The following is a 16,147-nucleotide window of genomic DNA, read 5'->3' as shown; positions in this document are numbered from 1 at the left end:
TTCTCTCCACCTGTCAGAGCTCCGTGCCATGAATGGCTTCTTTGAAGGAAAGCCTAAGCTGATGGGACTAGGTTTCTTATTTTTATTCTTTTACATTTGTATTGATCCTGTTGCTGGGAAATGTGGTCAATGCTGAAGACCCCAAACTCTTCCCCAGGCAAGGATCTTGAGTCCACTTGCATGCCTGGTGCTGAACACCGGCTCCCACAGCCTCCACAGGCTGACCAGAGACTTGCAAATGAATGAAGCGATGGTAGCCCTTGTAACTGATAGGTTGCAGGGCTGGAATTCTGGAGAAGGGAACTGGGACAGGGCAGACAAATTTGGGGTGAGCATTAGCCCCAGAAGCCTGCATGCCAGCCAAAGCTGGGTCACTCTAAAAAGTGAGCTCCGCCCTGCACGCTAGGCCCTGGCTGTGTTTAACATCCCTTTGAAGTAAGCAGGGGTCAGGGAGTGAGCTCTAAGATGTTTATTCTAAGAGTCTCCTGTCTGATTTCCTCCCAAAAAGCCACCCTTGCCCTTGAACTTCAGGCCTATGTGTAGAGAAAACAATCAGGGTTTTGAACTTCCAAATGGGCGTGGAAACCTCGATATGAGGAGACCTCTAATCCACCCTGAAGAAGACACAACCCAGACTCGCCTTGCAAAAGACCAAAGCCACCTCTTAACTCATGGCTTATAGCATCCAATGGGGGAACAAGAGGGGGAATTAGTAGCCAGGAATCAAGGCTCTGCCTGACGCTCTCCAGAAGTTACTCAAAGAGCCCCATTTTTTGAACCACACAAGCAAATAAACTTCCATCCAGAAACTCAGACCCTGAGAGGAAGTGAACTCAGTCCAGAAAATATAAAATTTTGGGCAAGATAGTCTTAACATTAAAAGGAACCAATGCTGCACCGACGAGGTATTTATTCAAACTAAGAAGGCTCATGACCTTGACTTAAAAAAATGTCTCAATCTGTGAATTGGGGTTGGGGACATTGGGAAGAGCCCTTTTCAAGATCAAAGGAAGTTTTGTTTTGTTTGCTTGTCTGATCTTTGTCAGTGACGACCCCCAAGCTAAGAGAAAATTGCTACACTTGTCCCTAAGAATACAGTTGAGTAATACCCTATATGCATCGAGGCCCCTGGCCATCTTTCCTCCATCTCTAAAACCCCTCTGTTTTCCATTAGACGGTCAATATTTAGCAGGCCACTACTAGGTATCCACCACTATGGATTTTAAAAGAAGTGTAAAACTCCATCCCTGCTCTCAAGGAAGTTTCAGTCCCTTTTGGAGAAACAGGAGAGATAGACATGAAACACTGGGAGACCAGTGTGACTCAATCTGCAATTTAGTATCATATAGATGAGTAGATCAGGAACTCTCCCCACCCGCTCCAAAAAGAGGAACAGTCTCTGGGTTAGGGAAAGCCCCGCAGGGTAAGGAGAGTGGAATTGGGGTCTGTGCTCTCCTGGATCCCCTCACACCACACCAAGCTTACTCTTCTGGGGAGAAGTCTGGAGAAGTCGAGTGTGGCCTAAGGGTGGGGCTCTACAGCCAGCTTCTTTAGGTCCAAATCCTTGTTCTACCACCTTTTGGGAATAATTGTGTAAACTTCTCTGTGATTCAGTTGTTCTGTCTATAAAATGGGAATTAAAACAGTACCTACCTTAAAGAGTTATTGTGAAGTTTAAATGTATTAATGCATACAAATTCTTAAAATGGAACCTCAGGCCACCAGGGAATATCAGCTATGCTGTTAGCTTCTAGCCTTATTATCTCTTCAGGGTCATTCATCCTGTCATCAAGCCTGGCTACTCCCTTATTGAAAATGTCTCTTTTCCTTTCTTTTTACTCCTACTGCCACCCCTCCCCATAAGGATGGAGGAAGAGCTAGGCTGAAAATCCTTGGTTTGATGTATGGGTCTACCAATGTGTAGTCACACAACCTTAGAATGTAACCTTGTGCAAAATGAGAGAGTTGAAACAGAGACCCTCCAAGAAGCTTTTATATTTTGGTCCCCTCCTCCCCCGCCATGCTCCCAGTTCTAAGAATCTTTCAATTGGCCATTGATTAACAATAATCGGCCAGGCGTGGTGGCTCATGCCTGTAATCACAGCACTTTGGGAGGCCAAGGCCGGCGGATTATCAGAGGTCAAGAGTTCGAGACCAGCCTGGCCAATATGGTGAAACCCCATCTCTACTAAAAATACAAAAATTAGCCGGGAGTGGTGGCACACGCCTGTATTCCCAGCTACTCGGGAGGCTGAAGCAGGAGAATTGCTGGAGCCCAGGAGACAAAGGTTGCAGTGAGCCAAGGTCATGCCACTGCACTCCAGCCTGGCCAACAGAGCAAGACTCTGTCTAAAAAAAAAAAAAAAAAAAAGTCACCAACTGCATCAGGTATTCACTGTTTCACTGTGTATCAGATGCTTTTCTAAGCATCTCATATATGTATTCACCCATTTCATCCTCATAAACTCCGAGGTAGGTATTACTATGGTCTCATTTTTCAGAGAAGCCAACTAAGGCACAGAGAGATTTAGTAACTGGCCCATGGTCACACAGCAGTAAGTGGCAAAGCCAGGATTTGAATCCAAGCTATTGGGCACCAGAGGCTGCACTGTAACTCCTGGGTTATATTCCCTCCAAGGGGACAGCTCCTCATCCCCTTGTCTCAGAAGCACTGACTTCTCCCTCTCTTCCCAATTGACACCTCCATTCTATACCCATAAGATGCCATCCTTATTCCTAATTTTAGGACAGGCCCATGCCTTTTTGCTCCTCTGCATCTATCCAAATCCCCCCATCCCTCATAGCCAGATCACACCCTTGAAACACCTTGTTCCTGACACAGGTCCACATAAGCCTCCATCATCCAATTCCCAGGACCCACCCACCCTCTCCTCGTTGGCTTCCCCTGCATCCTGTAGGGAGATATTCACTCTCAATAGAGAAAGGCAATCCCTGCTGCTGCCCCCCAGGAGCACGGAACATGGCACTGTGAAGGAGCCTGGCTGTGGCTACTCTGCAAATGACTGCTGCTGTCTCTTTGAGGTGTCTCAGATACTCCAAAGTGAACTTTCCAGATACCCCTGTGGCTGATGAATTCAGTCAGGCCAGCATCATGTACATACTCTTCAGATATGGGGAAAACCCACCCAGCTTTTTTCATGAAGCTCACCAAATAAAAGAATCAGCAGAAACTTAATTTCATTTATATAAATGGATAATGGATGCCAGGGACTAGCCTTATGGTCCCTTTCTAACCTCCCTCCCTTCCTGGACTCCCATACACATCTAGGACAGAGAAAGTTATTGGTATATACTTGCTGGAAGGAAAGATGGAAGGGGGAGGGGGAGAAGAAAAGAGAAAAGGAGGGAGAGAGGGAGGAAGGAAGGAAGGAAGGAAATACTTTGAAATACAGAGAAGAAACAGATTTAAATAAAGAATTTGAAATGAAAAGAGAGTGAAAGAGAGAGAGAGAGAACTAGAGTAGAAGGGAAGGGGAAGGAAGGAAGCTAGAAGGAAAGGAAGAAACAAAAAAACAAAAGGAATAGTTTGAAGTGAAGGAGAAGATGGAAAAAGGAAGTCATAGAAGAAGGATGGGTGAAAAGGGGGATTCAGAATGAAAGACATATTGAAGACAGCAGGAAGAACAGAACAGATCCCCTGGTTCCCCTCATGGACCAGGTAGAGTCATCACATCATTAATTTAACCTTCACCGACCACTGTAAGGCAGGCCACACACTGTGCTGAGGAAGAGAAACTGTGAATGTTGAAAATGCTTGTGAGCAACAATGCCCACACATACCTAAGAGGGATGGAAAAGTGATGGGCAGGGACCAGGCCCAGGCTCGGAAGTGGGAATGAATGTGACTAATGAAGGAGGGTGAGGAGGACATGAACCTCCCCCAAAGCAGAGGATCTCGATTCCCGAGAGCTCTTTCCAAATCACCTTCATGAGGAAGGAAGACATAGCGAAGACACTTGCCTAAGTGGGATTCTGAGCTGTGTCATTATTCTAAAGAGAAGGCACCTGATCCTTTAAAGACCCCATTGCTAATGCAGAGGCCTGTCATCAGCCCATTAGCTTTTCTGCAGGACACTTTGAGAGTCCCAGGCCATGAGACACTGTAGGTGGGCTGATGGAGGGTCTCTGCATCTGAGCACCTGCAGATGCCAGCTCTGAGGCCCTCACCACTGCGGCATTAGATTACTGGAGCTTCTTAGGGCTTTCAGCAAGCTTACTTGGGACCTTATATTTGGCCTCAGGAGTCAGGCATACAGGTGAAAAATGGCCCCTACCACTGAAGACCATGGCGCGGCTCAGCATTCCAAAGAGTGTTACACAAAATACACAAAATTGCAATAGTTCTCTGCTGCCAAAGGCATAACCACAGTTTATCCGCTCCTAATATTCTGGTTTAATTTCCCACAAGCCTCTACTCAAAGTGTCCTTTGCTGTCCTCCAAACATGCTGCCTTCATTTGTTTTTGCTGTGTAACAAACCACCCCCAAATTTGGTGTCTAAAAACACCACCATTTATTTAGCTTACAATTCTATCCATCAACAATGTGGGCTGGGCTCAGCTAAGGAGTTCTTTTGGTCTCATCTGGCCTTGCTTCTGTACAACAGTCCATTGTTGAGTCAGCAGGGCACTGCTTGGCCTGGGGTAGCTTCAGCTGGAATGGTCCTTCTCTATTCCACATGGTTGTCATCCTCCAGCAAGCTAGCTCAGGCTTATTCACATAGCAGCTGGAGAGAGTTCTGAGACGACAAAAGCACTCAAGGCATTTTGAGGCATAGACCCAGAACTACCACACCATCACCTCTGCCATATACTACTGAACAAAGAAAATCACAAGGCCAGCCCAGATTAATCCGCCTTTTGATGGAAGGAGCTGCAAAGTTGGATTGCAAAGATGCATGGGTACAGACAGTGAGAGAATTACAGCTATTTTTTGTAAACACTCTACTATACATGCCTTCTGCTTTCTTGCTTCTGTTCCTTTGTTCAACTTCTGTCTTCTGCCACCCTCCCTCCAAGTTTTCTTTTCCTCCTTAATTATCTTTATTCTTCAAGGCTTAATCATATCTCCTCGTTGGAACCTTCTCTATCTACTTTAGCTAGAATGACCCTCTCCCTTTCCTCTGCGTCTTGCAGCCCTGTTGCATGTCCTAGTTTGCATGGACTGTGACTTATTCTACCATGCTTGTTCATGGGCACAATCATATGTAATATTCTCAAGGGTAAGGACCACATCCTGTATTCTTTGGGCACTGAACACAAAGTCAGTGCTCACACATAGTAGGTACTCAACAAATGCTTCAGGAATCATTTTTTCTTCACACATCTGGTTTTGCCTTAAAGTTCAACTCCAAACCTGCAGCATCCTGCTTTGCTGTAGATTCTAGGTTTTTGAGGAAGAGACTATGAAGGAAATAGAAAAAATAAATAGTTTGATGAAAACCATTGAAAGTTGGAGCCCATTCATCTTTTGAGCTGTGAGATCAAATGTCGTTTGCTATGAGGATGGGGATGGGACTAGATGTAATTCCCACCACCAGTGTTGAAATTTATTTGCCTTCTTTTTGGGTTTCCCCTCTTTATTTAAGGACCTCGTGGATTATTTACGGGTTCACTCGCATAGTGCTGTTTATGCTTCATCCATGAGCCCACCGATAGCAGAGCAAATCATCAGATCACTAAAACTTATCATGGGACTGGATGGGACCACTCAAGGTAAGAGGATCTGCAGAGAGCACAGCTCCTGGACCCCTCTGTCTCCCTTCTGCCTCATTAATCTCCCCACTTCTCAAATACACACCTTTATCTTATAGAACCCTATTTGTAAATCAAGCCATGTGATAAACGCACAAAAACCGCCGTTAGGACACCACACAAAAACCCTTTGTTAAAGCAAAGAAAACTTTCTAATTTACCTCATTGTGAATAGCAAATTTAGATAATGTTGTGTGATCAATTATGTTGAAATGAAGCAAATATTCTGTGTGTGCGTGTGTGTGTGCGCGTGCGTGTGTGCGCGTGCGTGTGTGCGCGTGTGTGCGTGCGCGTGTGCGTGCGCGTGTGCGCGTGTGCGTGTGTGTGCGTGTGTGTGTGTGTGCGTGCGCGTGTGTGTGTGTGCGTGCACATGCACATGTTTGCCTGTGCTTGCCTGGGGCTGTCACTTGTGTTTCCCTAAGACCAAAGTAGCCAATTTAATATCCGATTTTTCAATCCTTTTATTTTTTATAGCCAGAGGTTGGGCAGTGGAAGGCCACCACTGGCCATTTGAGGATATATAGACAAAACACACACAATAACCTTCCAGCCATTTCTTTGCCAGTGGGACCAGAGCTGAACTGTGCTACTTTGCTCAATCCAAATTAATCCTCTTTTTGAAAAATTGTTTCATAAAAGCGTCTTGGAACTCTCTCTCCATCTTGCAGAGATGGTTTGTAGAGAGTCTACCGCATGTCACACACCAGAGGGGATACAGTGCTGAATGAGGCAGTTCTTGCTGCCAGGCAAACTGGTGAGCACATTTATGGAAGTAGCAATTTATCCTGGCCACTGGACTGTTCAATCCATGTGCCTCACCCCACCTCCCAGCTGACCTGAAGTCCTACATTGTTTAATGCAAACCTTCAAGCCTGCTATTTCAATAGAAGTATGGGGTACTCCATCAGTTTTCAATATTATTAAAGCAGCAGAATATTCACATACAAATTTTACTAGAAGCCTACTAGAAGCCTACTATATAACAACAAGGCTGATCTAGTTAAAGTAGTGTCTTCACTTACCCCCATACTGATATCCCGTGGGGCCCTTCTACTGAGCCCTAGTGCTCCCCAAGACACTTGTTGGAAAGACAGGACTTTTTCTTTTTCACTAAAGCAGGGTAAAGGCCTGCAGGAGGATATTTTTTCCTCCATATGAAATGCAGTGATTGGCTGATCTCTAGGATCCCTTCCGGGCTTGCCTTTTCGGTGTTATGACTCTGCGTCTTATTGATTGGTCTTTGTGAAAAAGAAAACGACAGTCCCGTCTAGGAAGCCCTTCTGGTATGAGACTGAAGGTAGCTGCCTGGATCTGCTCCTGTGATACTATTCACTCGTGTGTGGCCTTAGACGAGTGACTTATCTATTCAATCCTGAGCAAGTTACTCAACTTCTCTGTACTTCAATTCATCCAGTTATGAAGTGAAAAAAATAATATTTATGAGCCAAGATTTTTGAGAGAAGTAGGTAAATTAATCTGTATAAAATATTTAACATTGTGTCTGGAGACAAGTATTAGTAAGCATTACATAATTGCTTGCTACTGTTATTTGCTGTTGTTTCTGAGGTGATCGACAAGTATTTGAACCATTTCTCAGAGATGCTGTAGGAAGCATCCTTATGACAGAAGTGAAGTAGGACTAGATGTTCTCGAAGATCCTGGATTAGTCAGGATAAGGGAGGTTTTGCCACCATAACAAATAAACCCTGTAGATCTCAGTGTCTTAACAGAACCAAGGTATTTCTTGTTTGCATCACATCTAATACCAATCAGTCAACTCTCTACACAGTGCTTGTCCTTGAAGACAGTGACTCAGGCTGCTTTCACCTTAAGGGTTCATCATCTCAACACATGGCCCCCATGGTTACCAAGGTAAAAAGAAAGAGAGGGTCAGCATAGAGGTGACTTTTATCACCTTGCTTACAATCTATTGGCCACATCCCTGAAAAGAGGTGGGAATAAATTAAGGGATACAGACATTGGATAAACAGGTACCTTTTATTTTGGAGGGGGAGGAGGTTCTTTTTTGTTTTTTGGGTTTTTTAAAATTTGAGACAGAGTCTTGCTCTGTCACCCAGGCTGAAGGGCAGTGACGTGATCTCGGCTCACTACAACCTCCACCTCCCAGACTCAAGCGATTCTCCTGCCTTAGCCTCCTGAGTGTCAGGACTACAGGCGTGCACCAACAGGTGTGCACCACCATGCCCGGCTAATTTTTTTTTTTTTTTTTGAGACAGAGTTTCGCTCTTGTCACCCAGGCTGGAGTACAATGGTGTGATCTCAGCTCACTGCAACCTCCGCCTCCTGGGTTCAAGCAATTCTCCTGCCTCAGCCTCCCGAGTAGCTGGGATTACAGGTGTCCCCCACCATGCCTGGCTATTTTTGTATTTTTAGTAGAGATGGGGTCTCGCCAGGTTGGTCTCAAACTCCCGACCTCAGGTGATCTGCCCGCCTCAGCCTCCCAAAGCGCTGGGATTATAGGCACGAGCCACCGCACCTGGCCAATTTTTGTATTTTTAGTCAAGACAGGGTTTCACCACGTTGGCCATGCTGGTTGGGAACTCCTGGCCTCAAGTGATCTGCCCACCCCAGCCTCCAAAAGTGCTGGGATTACAGGCGTGAGCCACTGTGCCTGTCCTAAACAGGTATCTTTTAACCTTTTAATATTGAAACGAGATAGAGTGGCATCTTTTCCTCCACAAGCTTTCCACCGTATGAAAAACTGTTCTGGAACCACTGGCTTCCCACAAAGCCACATTAATTTTCTTCTTAAACTTCAAGTGTTTCTTAATTTCTTAATGGAAAATCAATTATTTGAGATTTAAGCAAAAATGCAAGTTAATTGTCTCAGAATGACTAGAATTATTCTTTGGTCTTGTTTTAAAGACAAGTGACTAAGAAAAAGTTATTCTAGAAATTAGCTTGTGTCTCAACAAACATTTTCACTCATTTCTGGGGTCCTTTGGTGTATATGTCATCCGAATCAGTTGCTTTACATGTATGCAACTTTGCAATCATGTCCTTCCCTCCTCCGAATTGGTTCATCACAGACAGAACTTGCTCTGTTGATTTGATCACAGTGGAAGATCTGCAGAAAGATTACACTAAAGACACGAGCATTTGCTCCTCAGTAATCATCTGCGATCAATTTGTCTTCCCCGAGGTAGTAGATATTTCCCTTACTTCTCTCTCTTAGCCGTATACCTAAAGAATTCTTTGGTTATTTTTTTAACTTCACTTTTAAAGCTTCTCACTTTACTCCTCTTGTCATCTTAAGAGAACAACAAAAAAAAAAAAAACAGAGAATGCTATGTATATGGTCTGGTTTTTTTAGAGGCAAAATAGAATGAGGGAGAAATATAGGACAGTTTATTTTCAAAGAAACAAACAAAGGAGAGTAGAAGAAAAAGAAAATTGACAGAATTATCAGCCAAGTTTCAGGTAGTTCTGCCTGACACATCTTTTGAAGCATTCAAAGGCACGCAGTGAATGATCACACTGGCCTCATTTGCAACAATGGCTGCTTTAAATCAAATGAGCAGGACAGGTTAGGAATATTGCATTAGCTCACCCCTTTCTGCAGAGATAGACTCACTCTCAGGGTAAAGTTGCCCAGAGCTCAAAGGATGCACTGTTTCATGCAAGAGCTGCCTTACAGGATCTGAGAAAGAGGAGCCGGGCTCTAAGCCTTCATCTCCAGCCCACTCCACTGCAACTGTGATTGGAGCCTTTCAAGGCTTTGTTTCAGGTTGAGTTTGGGGAGCAGTTGGCCAGATCTGTTCCTTGATGAATGTCTTCACTTTAATCTGCAATGCAAAGCCATACGCTTCAAAGAAAGGCAAGCTACAGGAATAAGGTCAGTGTTCCTTTGATGCCAAGGTTCAAAGATGAAATAGCAGTCCCAGTGAAATGACAATGTTTATGCACAAACAGCCACCTTCACTCTGCAGCCAGGCTGCTTGTGGAGTTAATGCACACAGGCTGAGGGGCTGCAGGCCGTGCGTGCATTCCATATGCACCAAGACCCTTTTAATCTCCTGGCCTGTCACTCTGAGCAGTGCAGTGAGCCCAAAAGTGGAGATTTGATTTCTCCATCCTAATGGATGTTGGGTGGTCTTCCAGCCAAGCCAATGTTGTAAGCCCCTTAAGGGCAAGAAATGTGTCTTGAATTATTTTGGTGTTCCTCTGAGTGTCAAACTCAGTGCTCAGCTTAATAAATATGTCATGACTCAACTTCCATCTTGCCAGCCTGCTCCATTTCAGGTCAATGTTTATGCTAAATAAGACCATGAGGATGTTTATCTCATAGGACTAGGAGCTGGGAATTGGTTCCACACCAGTTGTGGCAGCAGAAGGGATCACTCAGTGATTGAGGTTACTTTTGGAAAGGTCTAGAAAGATCGCAGCTCAGTCGTTTTCTTATCTAGACATAGCACACATAGCCTCAGGAAGGTGAGCCCCAAACCACACCAACTCCCCTAAAGAAAGCATTGTCAAAAATCATCTTATTACTCATGTTTAAATCTTTGATGTACATTTTTCAAGTAATCAGTCAACACTTTTTGAACTTCCAATCTTGATCTTACCTTACTACACCTTCTTTCCCCAACTCTGGGCAAAATTCCATTTCTCAGAGAAGATAGAGGTTGTATGATGTGGCTAATTCACAGAGTGTGCTCTGCAGCGGTGCCCAGCCTGATATCTGCTCCACGAATGGCAAGCACTTTCCCTCTCTTGGCCTTAGTTCCTTCATTGCAAATTAAGGTTGTCAGAAGAATTAAGTGATGTGATACAGCTAAGGAACTTAGCGTGATGCTTGGTACACACTAAACACTCAATAAAGTCATAGTACTTTCAACACATCTGCTTTCTTCCCTTACTTCTGCAAATTTTCCAATAGCTTTACCCACCCTGGAGTTCTCCCTTTTTCCCCAAACTCACATCTTCCTACTCTATTAGCAACTCCCACACACTCTACTTGACATACATTCAGAATCAGGTCACTTCTCACACAGCCAACACTCTCTCCATCACCTCTCACCTGGATTCCTGGAGTAGCCTCCTGAATATTCTCCCCACTTTTGCTCTTGCCTTTTTATGGCTTGCTCTCCATGCAGAAGCCAAAATTATCTTTTTTAAAAAGGAGAAGAAAAACTAACTCCTACCATGTCACTTCCCCACTGAGAACTTTCCATCGTCTTTTCAGCTTACTCAGCAGAGTCCAGACTGTGCTCTTCACAGCTTCTCAGGATGTGGTCCTCCATATATCCTGCCAGCCCTCCCCTCGCTCAGCCCACTACAGGCAGCTGGCATCCATGCTTTTCCTAAAACAGAGAGCAGCTCCCGCAGAAGGGTCTTTGCACTTGCTAGTCTCTCTAAAACTGCTCTTCTGATCTATCGGCATGGCCCACTCCCTCCCTGCCATCCCCTTTCTGCTGAAAATCTGCCTTATTAGGGAAGTGGCCCTATCCTAAATAGCAAATCCTCCTGTCCCTCTAATTCTCCTCACCTTGCTTTAATTTTTTTTTTTTTTTTTTTTTTTGAGATGGAGTCTCACTCTGTCGCCCAGGCTGGAGTGCAGTGGTGCCATCTCGGCTCACTGCAACCTCCACCTCTTGGGCTCAAGTGACTCTTGTGCCTCAGCCTCCTGAGTAGCTGGGACTACAGGCGCCCACCACCATGCCCAGCTAATTTTTGTATTTTTAGTAGAGACGGGGGTTTCACCATGTTGGCCGGGCTGGTCTTGAGCTCCTGACCTCAAGTAGTCCGCCTGCCTCGGCCTCCCAAGGTAACTGGGATTACAGACGTGAGGACCGCACCCAGCCGCTTTAATCTTTATAGCATTTATGAATACCTGACAAATTGTATATGTATCTGCTTATTATCTGTTTGCCCTCACTAGAAGAACAAACACTTTGTCTATTTTATTTATTACACTGAAAACAGTGTCTGGCAAGCATAGGTTTCCAAAAATATTTATTGAAAGAGCTCTTCTCACTATCCCTCTTATCTCAGCAAATAAACAGCTCTGATCTCTTTTACATCTCTGTGCTTGATTCTTTCCCTTTCCACCTTCTAAATATACCAGCCTCTTTTCACAAACTTGCACTTGTTGGTGTCTCTCATCCTAAAAAGACTTCCCTTGCCCCTTCTTTTTCCAGCAGCCACCGAGCCTCAACCCATCCATTGCAGCGGATCTCAAAAGAGTGAGCTATTCTGCTGGCTTCCCATCTACCATTCTCACGCAGTTTCCAGCCCCTGCAGCCTGTCCCCCGCCTGGCCTCTACCTCCTTGCTCCGTGGATCCGGCTCCCTCTAAAGCCATTCTGTAAGCACAGTCTCCTGCTTCTCTGCCAGATTAAACTTGATCTCTCTGCATCATTCTCTCTCTTTGAAAACGGCCTTCAAAGACTGTCTTCGTTGTAGAGATACTCTTCTCTTCTGGTTTTTCTCTTATTTTTCTATTTGTTCTTCCTCTCTTTTCTGCCGGGCCTCTTTCCCATCACTATTTGCCCTAATCCCACACTCTGTTCTCTTTATAGTTCCTGCTGCACAAGTACCCTCACCTGTTTCCTTTCCAAAACGGCTTGCGGACCCTCTACCCCCAGAGATTTCTGCATGACATGCTTGCTGCATTCTAACAAGCCCCAGGTGCTGCTGCTAGTCCAGGGACCAGCCTTTGAGAATCACTGCTGCATAATGACCCTGTAGTCCCTCTTTCCCTCCTATCAGACGCTAATGGCTTGTGGATTTCTTGTAGATAGAAACCATTAAATCTCCATAACAGGTCGGGCATGGTGGCTCACACCTGTAATCCCAGCACTTTGGGAGGCTGTGGTGGGTGGATTACTTGAGGTCAGGAGTTCAAGACCAACCTGGCAAACAGGGCAAAACCCCATCTCTACTAAAAATACAAAAATTAGCTGGGCATGGTGGCGCAAACCTGTAATCCCAGCTACTCTGGAGACGGAGGCAAGAGAATCGCTTGAGCCCAGGAGGCGGAGGCTGCAGTGAGCACCAGAGCTGAGAGGCCAAAGAAGAGACCCTGAGCCAGCAAATGAGATATGGGGTTTATTCAGGGGAACTTACATGCAGGGATGGTCCAGTGATGGTAGGCTGGACAGGAGAACTGCCACCACTTGTAAAAAGCATGTAGTTCATGTAGCATTTTCACTTAACATCCTTTCCCTAACAACCTCCACCTGGCAACCTTTATTCAACCTTTACTCGGCCTTTATTCAAAGGGCCTCAATCCCGTGTATGACAAGCATCCCACTGGACAAGCTGGGGACTCAGATGTTCCTCATAGGTAAGGAATGAATCTCCAGGTTGGCCACACTCAAACTGTGAACACACATTCAGGTGTGTCTGCCATACAGGGTCATTCTCAGGAAATGCTTAGGCTGTCACGGTCAGGTGTATGTACCATGCACAGGTGCATCTACCATATAACAATCCACACAGTTCTTGACACATCACAGGCCTTCAATACATACTTTCCAGTTGAATTGGAAAGAAATGTGTTAAGTCTCAGTTATGCCATGATGCAGATGCTCACAAAATATCTGTTTAGGGCCATCTTTTCATCAAAAGAATTGTATCTCTGAATACTTAACATCAGCAATCTCAGTAAATAAACTTGCTCATCAAGGACAACTTCTTCCTTAAAATTCTTGTCTGCAGGCATGTCTAGTTTTACTCATTACACCTATCTGCTTATGATAGAGTCACTGATGTTGGGGAAAGTTCCCCCGCATGTCCCCAGTCATCATTTCATATTTCATGATGATAGGAGTGCCAGACAGGAGGGAGACAGTCACTACAAGGTCATCATACAGCAGTGGTTCTCAAAGAGTGGTCCCTGGACCACCAGCAGCAATATTCCCTGGGGCTTGTTAGAACTGCAACAAAGCATTTCTGAATCAGCTGTTTTAACCATTCCTCCAGGAGATTCTGGTGCAGGCTCAAATTTGATAAACATGTTTCTACGTAACAGAAAAGAAACAGATCTGTGCACTGGGAGAAGTAAAGTGAACAGAGGATGGAATTCTGGCAGATGCAAACAAAGGTCAAGGACCCAGCAAAAAAAAAAAAAAAAAAGAAAAGAAAAAGAAAAAAGGAGGAAGAAGAGCAGGCAGAAGAATAAGAAAAAGCCCAAAATAGAAAAGCATGAAATGTGTTTGGATCCACTTCTTTAAACCTGTGTTTAAACCAAAACATCAACGCTGCCCTCTCAGTTACTCCTAGCACGTTGCCTGTCCTTCAGTCCCCATGACCACTTTGGCGTCAGGAATAGGAAAGAGAGTTTTGCTTATGAAATGCATGTGCCTCACAACAGTCACTCCCTAAGCCTGTGCTTTCACATAACTTTTTGAAGTACGTAAAGTCATTAAGAGTTCATGGTCACAACATTAGTTTTTTTGTTCGACTTGATAGTAGACATCTGACAGAGATACTGCCATTTCTCTAATAACTGCTATCCCTTAGGATAAACAGGGTAGCATTTATAATAATTATTTAAAATGTTTGTCTCTTCAGTGTATCTCCAATAGGTAGGATCAGTTTGATGAAAGGAAATCCACAATGGGCAACACTGCTAGGTGCTGATTTATCATAGGAAGACTCATGACAAAATATTCCATATTCCTAACTCAGAAAGAATGGCCTCTCCTATAATTATGTGGGATCTATTTAACCCGTGCTATAACAATCACCCTCCGTTTGACTGCTGATCTTCCTCCCATGATCTTTACAATTTTGATGACATGGTGTTGAAATGAAATTGGCACTTTTTTGAAAAAAGATGATCTGCTTAACCTGATGCATCTATTGAATATTAGATATTAAGGTTCTTGTTATATTTTCAATTTCACGTCAGGATGAAACAGCAACTATATATCTTATCAAGCACTTACTTTGCCTACTGGCTACTGTGTAGTTTTTAGATCTACAGGCCCACTTATCTGAAGATCTAAATGTTTAAATATTTTAGAATTTTTGTGTAACATTAAGTCTTTCAAAATACAACATTTAACCAGAGACAGGAATAGTTGGAACGATTCTAGCTATATGAACAGGCCAGTACTTAAATTTGGATTAGTCCATTGATTAGTTCATTTCTAATTTCACCAAAATGGCTATAAGAAAAATCATAATGTCTCTGACTTAATCAATTCTCTCTCAGCTGTTACCTCGGTGCCAGGCTGGTGGGATAATCACCAACTTTCTGAATCACAAAACCACATTTTGTATCACATGGATGAAAACGTGATTCATTTATAATCAAGTGGCCAGTAGTGTCTGAAAGGAAAACAGTAATGGAAATTTACTTACAAGAGAAAAGGTATACAGAATTTCAATTACTAATGTGTAATATCTGATTTCAGTAGAATACACCTGCATCATTGTTAATAACACCTAAACTTACATGATAAATTTAGGAAAAATGAAATTCTCTATTTTTCTTCAAAGTCACACATGTCCCTCTCTGCCCTTAAACTGAAGGAGTTTCTGGGTGGTAAGGCAGGGGAGGGGACAATGTGTCTGGAAGAAAAGGCAGGAGAAAACTAAAGATAAAATTAAGATGAAATAATGACTTGTGTTCTTCCTGGAAAACAATAGCTATTTAAGATCCTCAGAAATAGAGGAATTTGGCCAGGTGTGGTGGCTCACACCTGTAATTCCAGCACTTTGGGAGGCCAAGGCCGGTGGATCACCCAAGCTCAGAAATTCGAGACCAGCCTGGGCAACATGGCAAAACCCTGTCTCTACCAAAACATACCAAAAAATTAGATGGAGGTGGTGGCACACACCTGGGTCCCAGCTACTCGGGAGGGAAAGGTGGGAGGATCACTTGAGCCTAGGAGGCAGAAGTTGCAGTGAGATGAAATCGAACCATTGCACTCCAGCCTGGGCAACAGGGTGAAACCTCATCTAAAAACATATATATATAATATATATGTTAAAATTATATACATTTATATATAAATAAAAGTTATGTATTATATACTTCTATAGTATATAAATAAAAGTTATATATATTTATATATAATATATAAATAAAAGTTATATATTATATATAGGGAGAGAGGAATTTGGCAGGAAGAAATAACAATGCAATATTTTCTCTTTTTAATTTTATGTTTTCTCAATATTCAGGGATTATTGCTGCAAAAAAGGTCATAAATAGTTACTCTGTTACTATTATCCTTCTTTAATTATCTTAGATATTATCAATTAAACAGATACTATCCAGATAACTACTTCAATTCTCTACTTTCCATAGGAAGAAAAAGCTTAACAAGCCTATCATAGAATGGAAACCCGGGTTTTGATGAGCTTCTTTAAGAAAGCCAATAAGAGAAGGATGGGGAAA

At 43.6% G+C, this 16,147-nt stretch overlaps 1 protein-coding gene across 7 annotated transcripts in view; it reads left to right on the top strand.

The window, feature by feature from the left end:
• The window catches only part of SPTLC3 (serine palmitoyltransferase long chain base subunit 3), a 171,557-nt gene that overhangs the window by 121,161 nt on the left and 34,249 nt on the right, over window positions 1-16,147 (top strand). For 6 of the 7 annotated variants that reach the window (XM_058433216.1, XM_058433217.1, XM_058433213.1 and 3 more), the window contains one exon: window positions 5,608-5,734. In XM_058433216.1, the coding sequence (XP_058289199.1) occupies window positions 5,608-5,734 (127 nt within the window). Of the gene's footprint in view, window positions 1-5,607; window positions 5,735-16,057; window positions 16,144-16,147 lie in introns of those variants that run through there. The other variant, XM_058433218.1, reaches the window with a different exon arrangement.

Source organism: Hylobates moloch, unplaced genomic scaffold, assembly GCF_009828535.3.
Source record: "Hylobates moloch isolate HMO894 unplaced genomic scaffold, HMol_V3 SCAFFOLD_21, whole genome shotgun sequence".
Lineage (NCBI taxonomy): Eukaryota > Metazoa > Chordata > Mammalia > Primates > Hylobatidae > Hylobates > Hylobates moloch.
The sequence above is the reverse complement of the archived record's forward strand: the minus strand, read 5'-3'. Positions and strand labels throughout refer to the sequence as shown.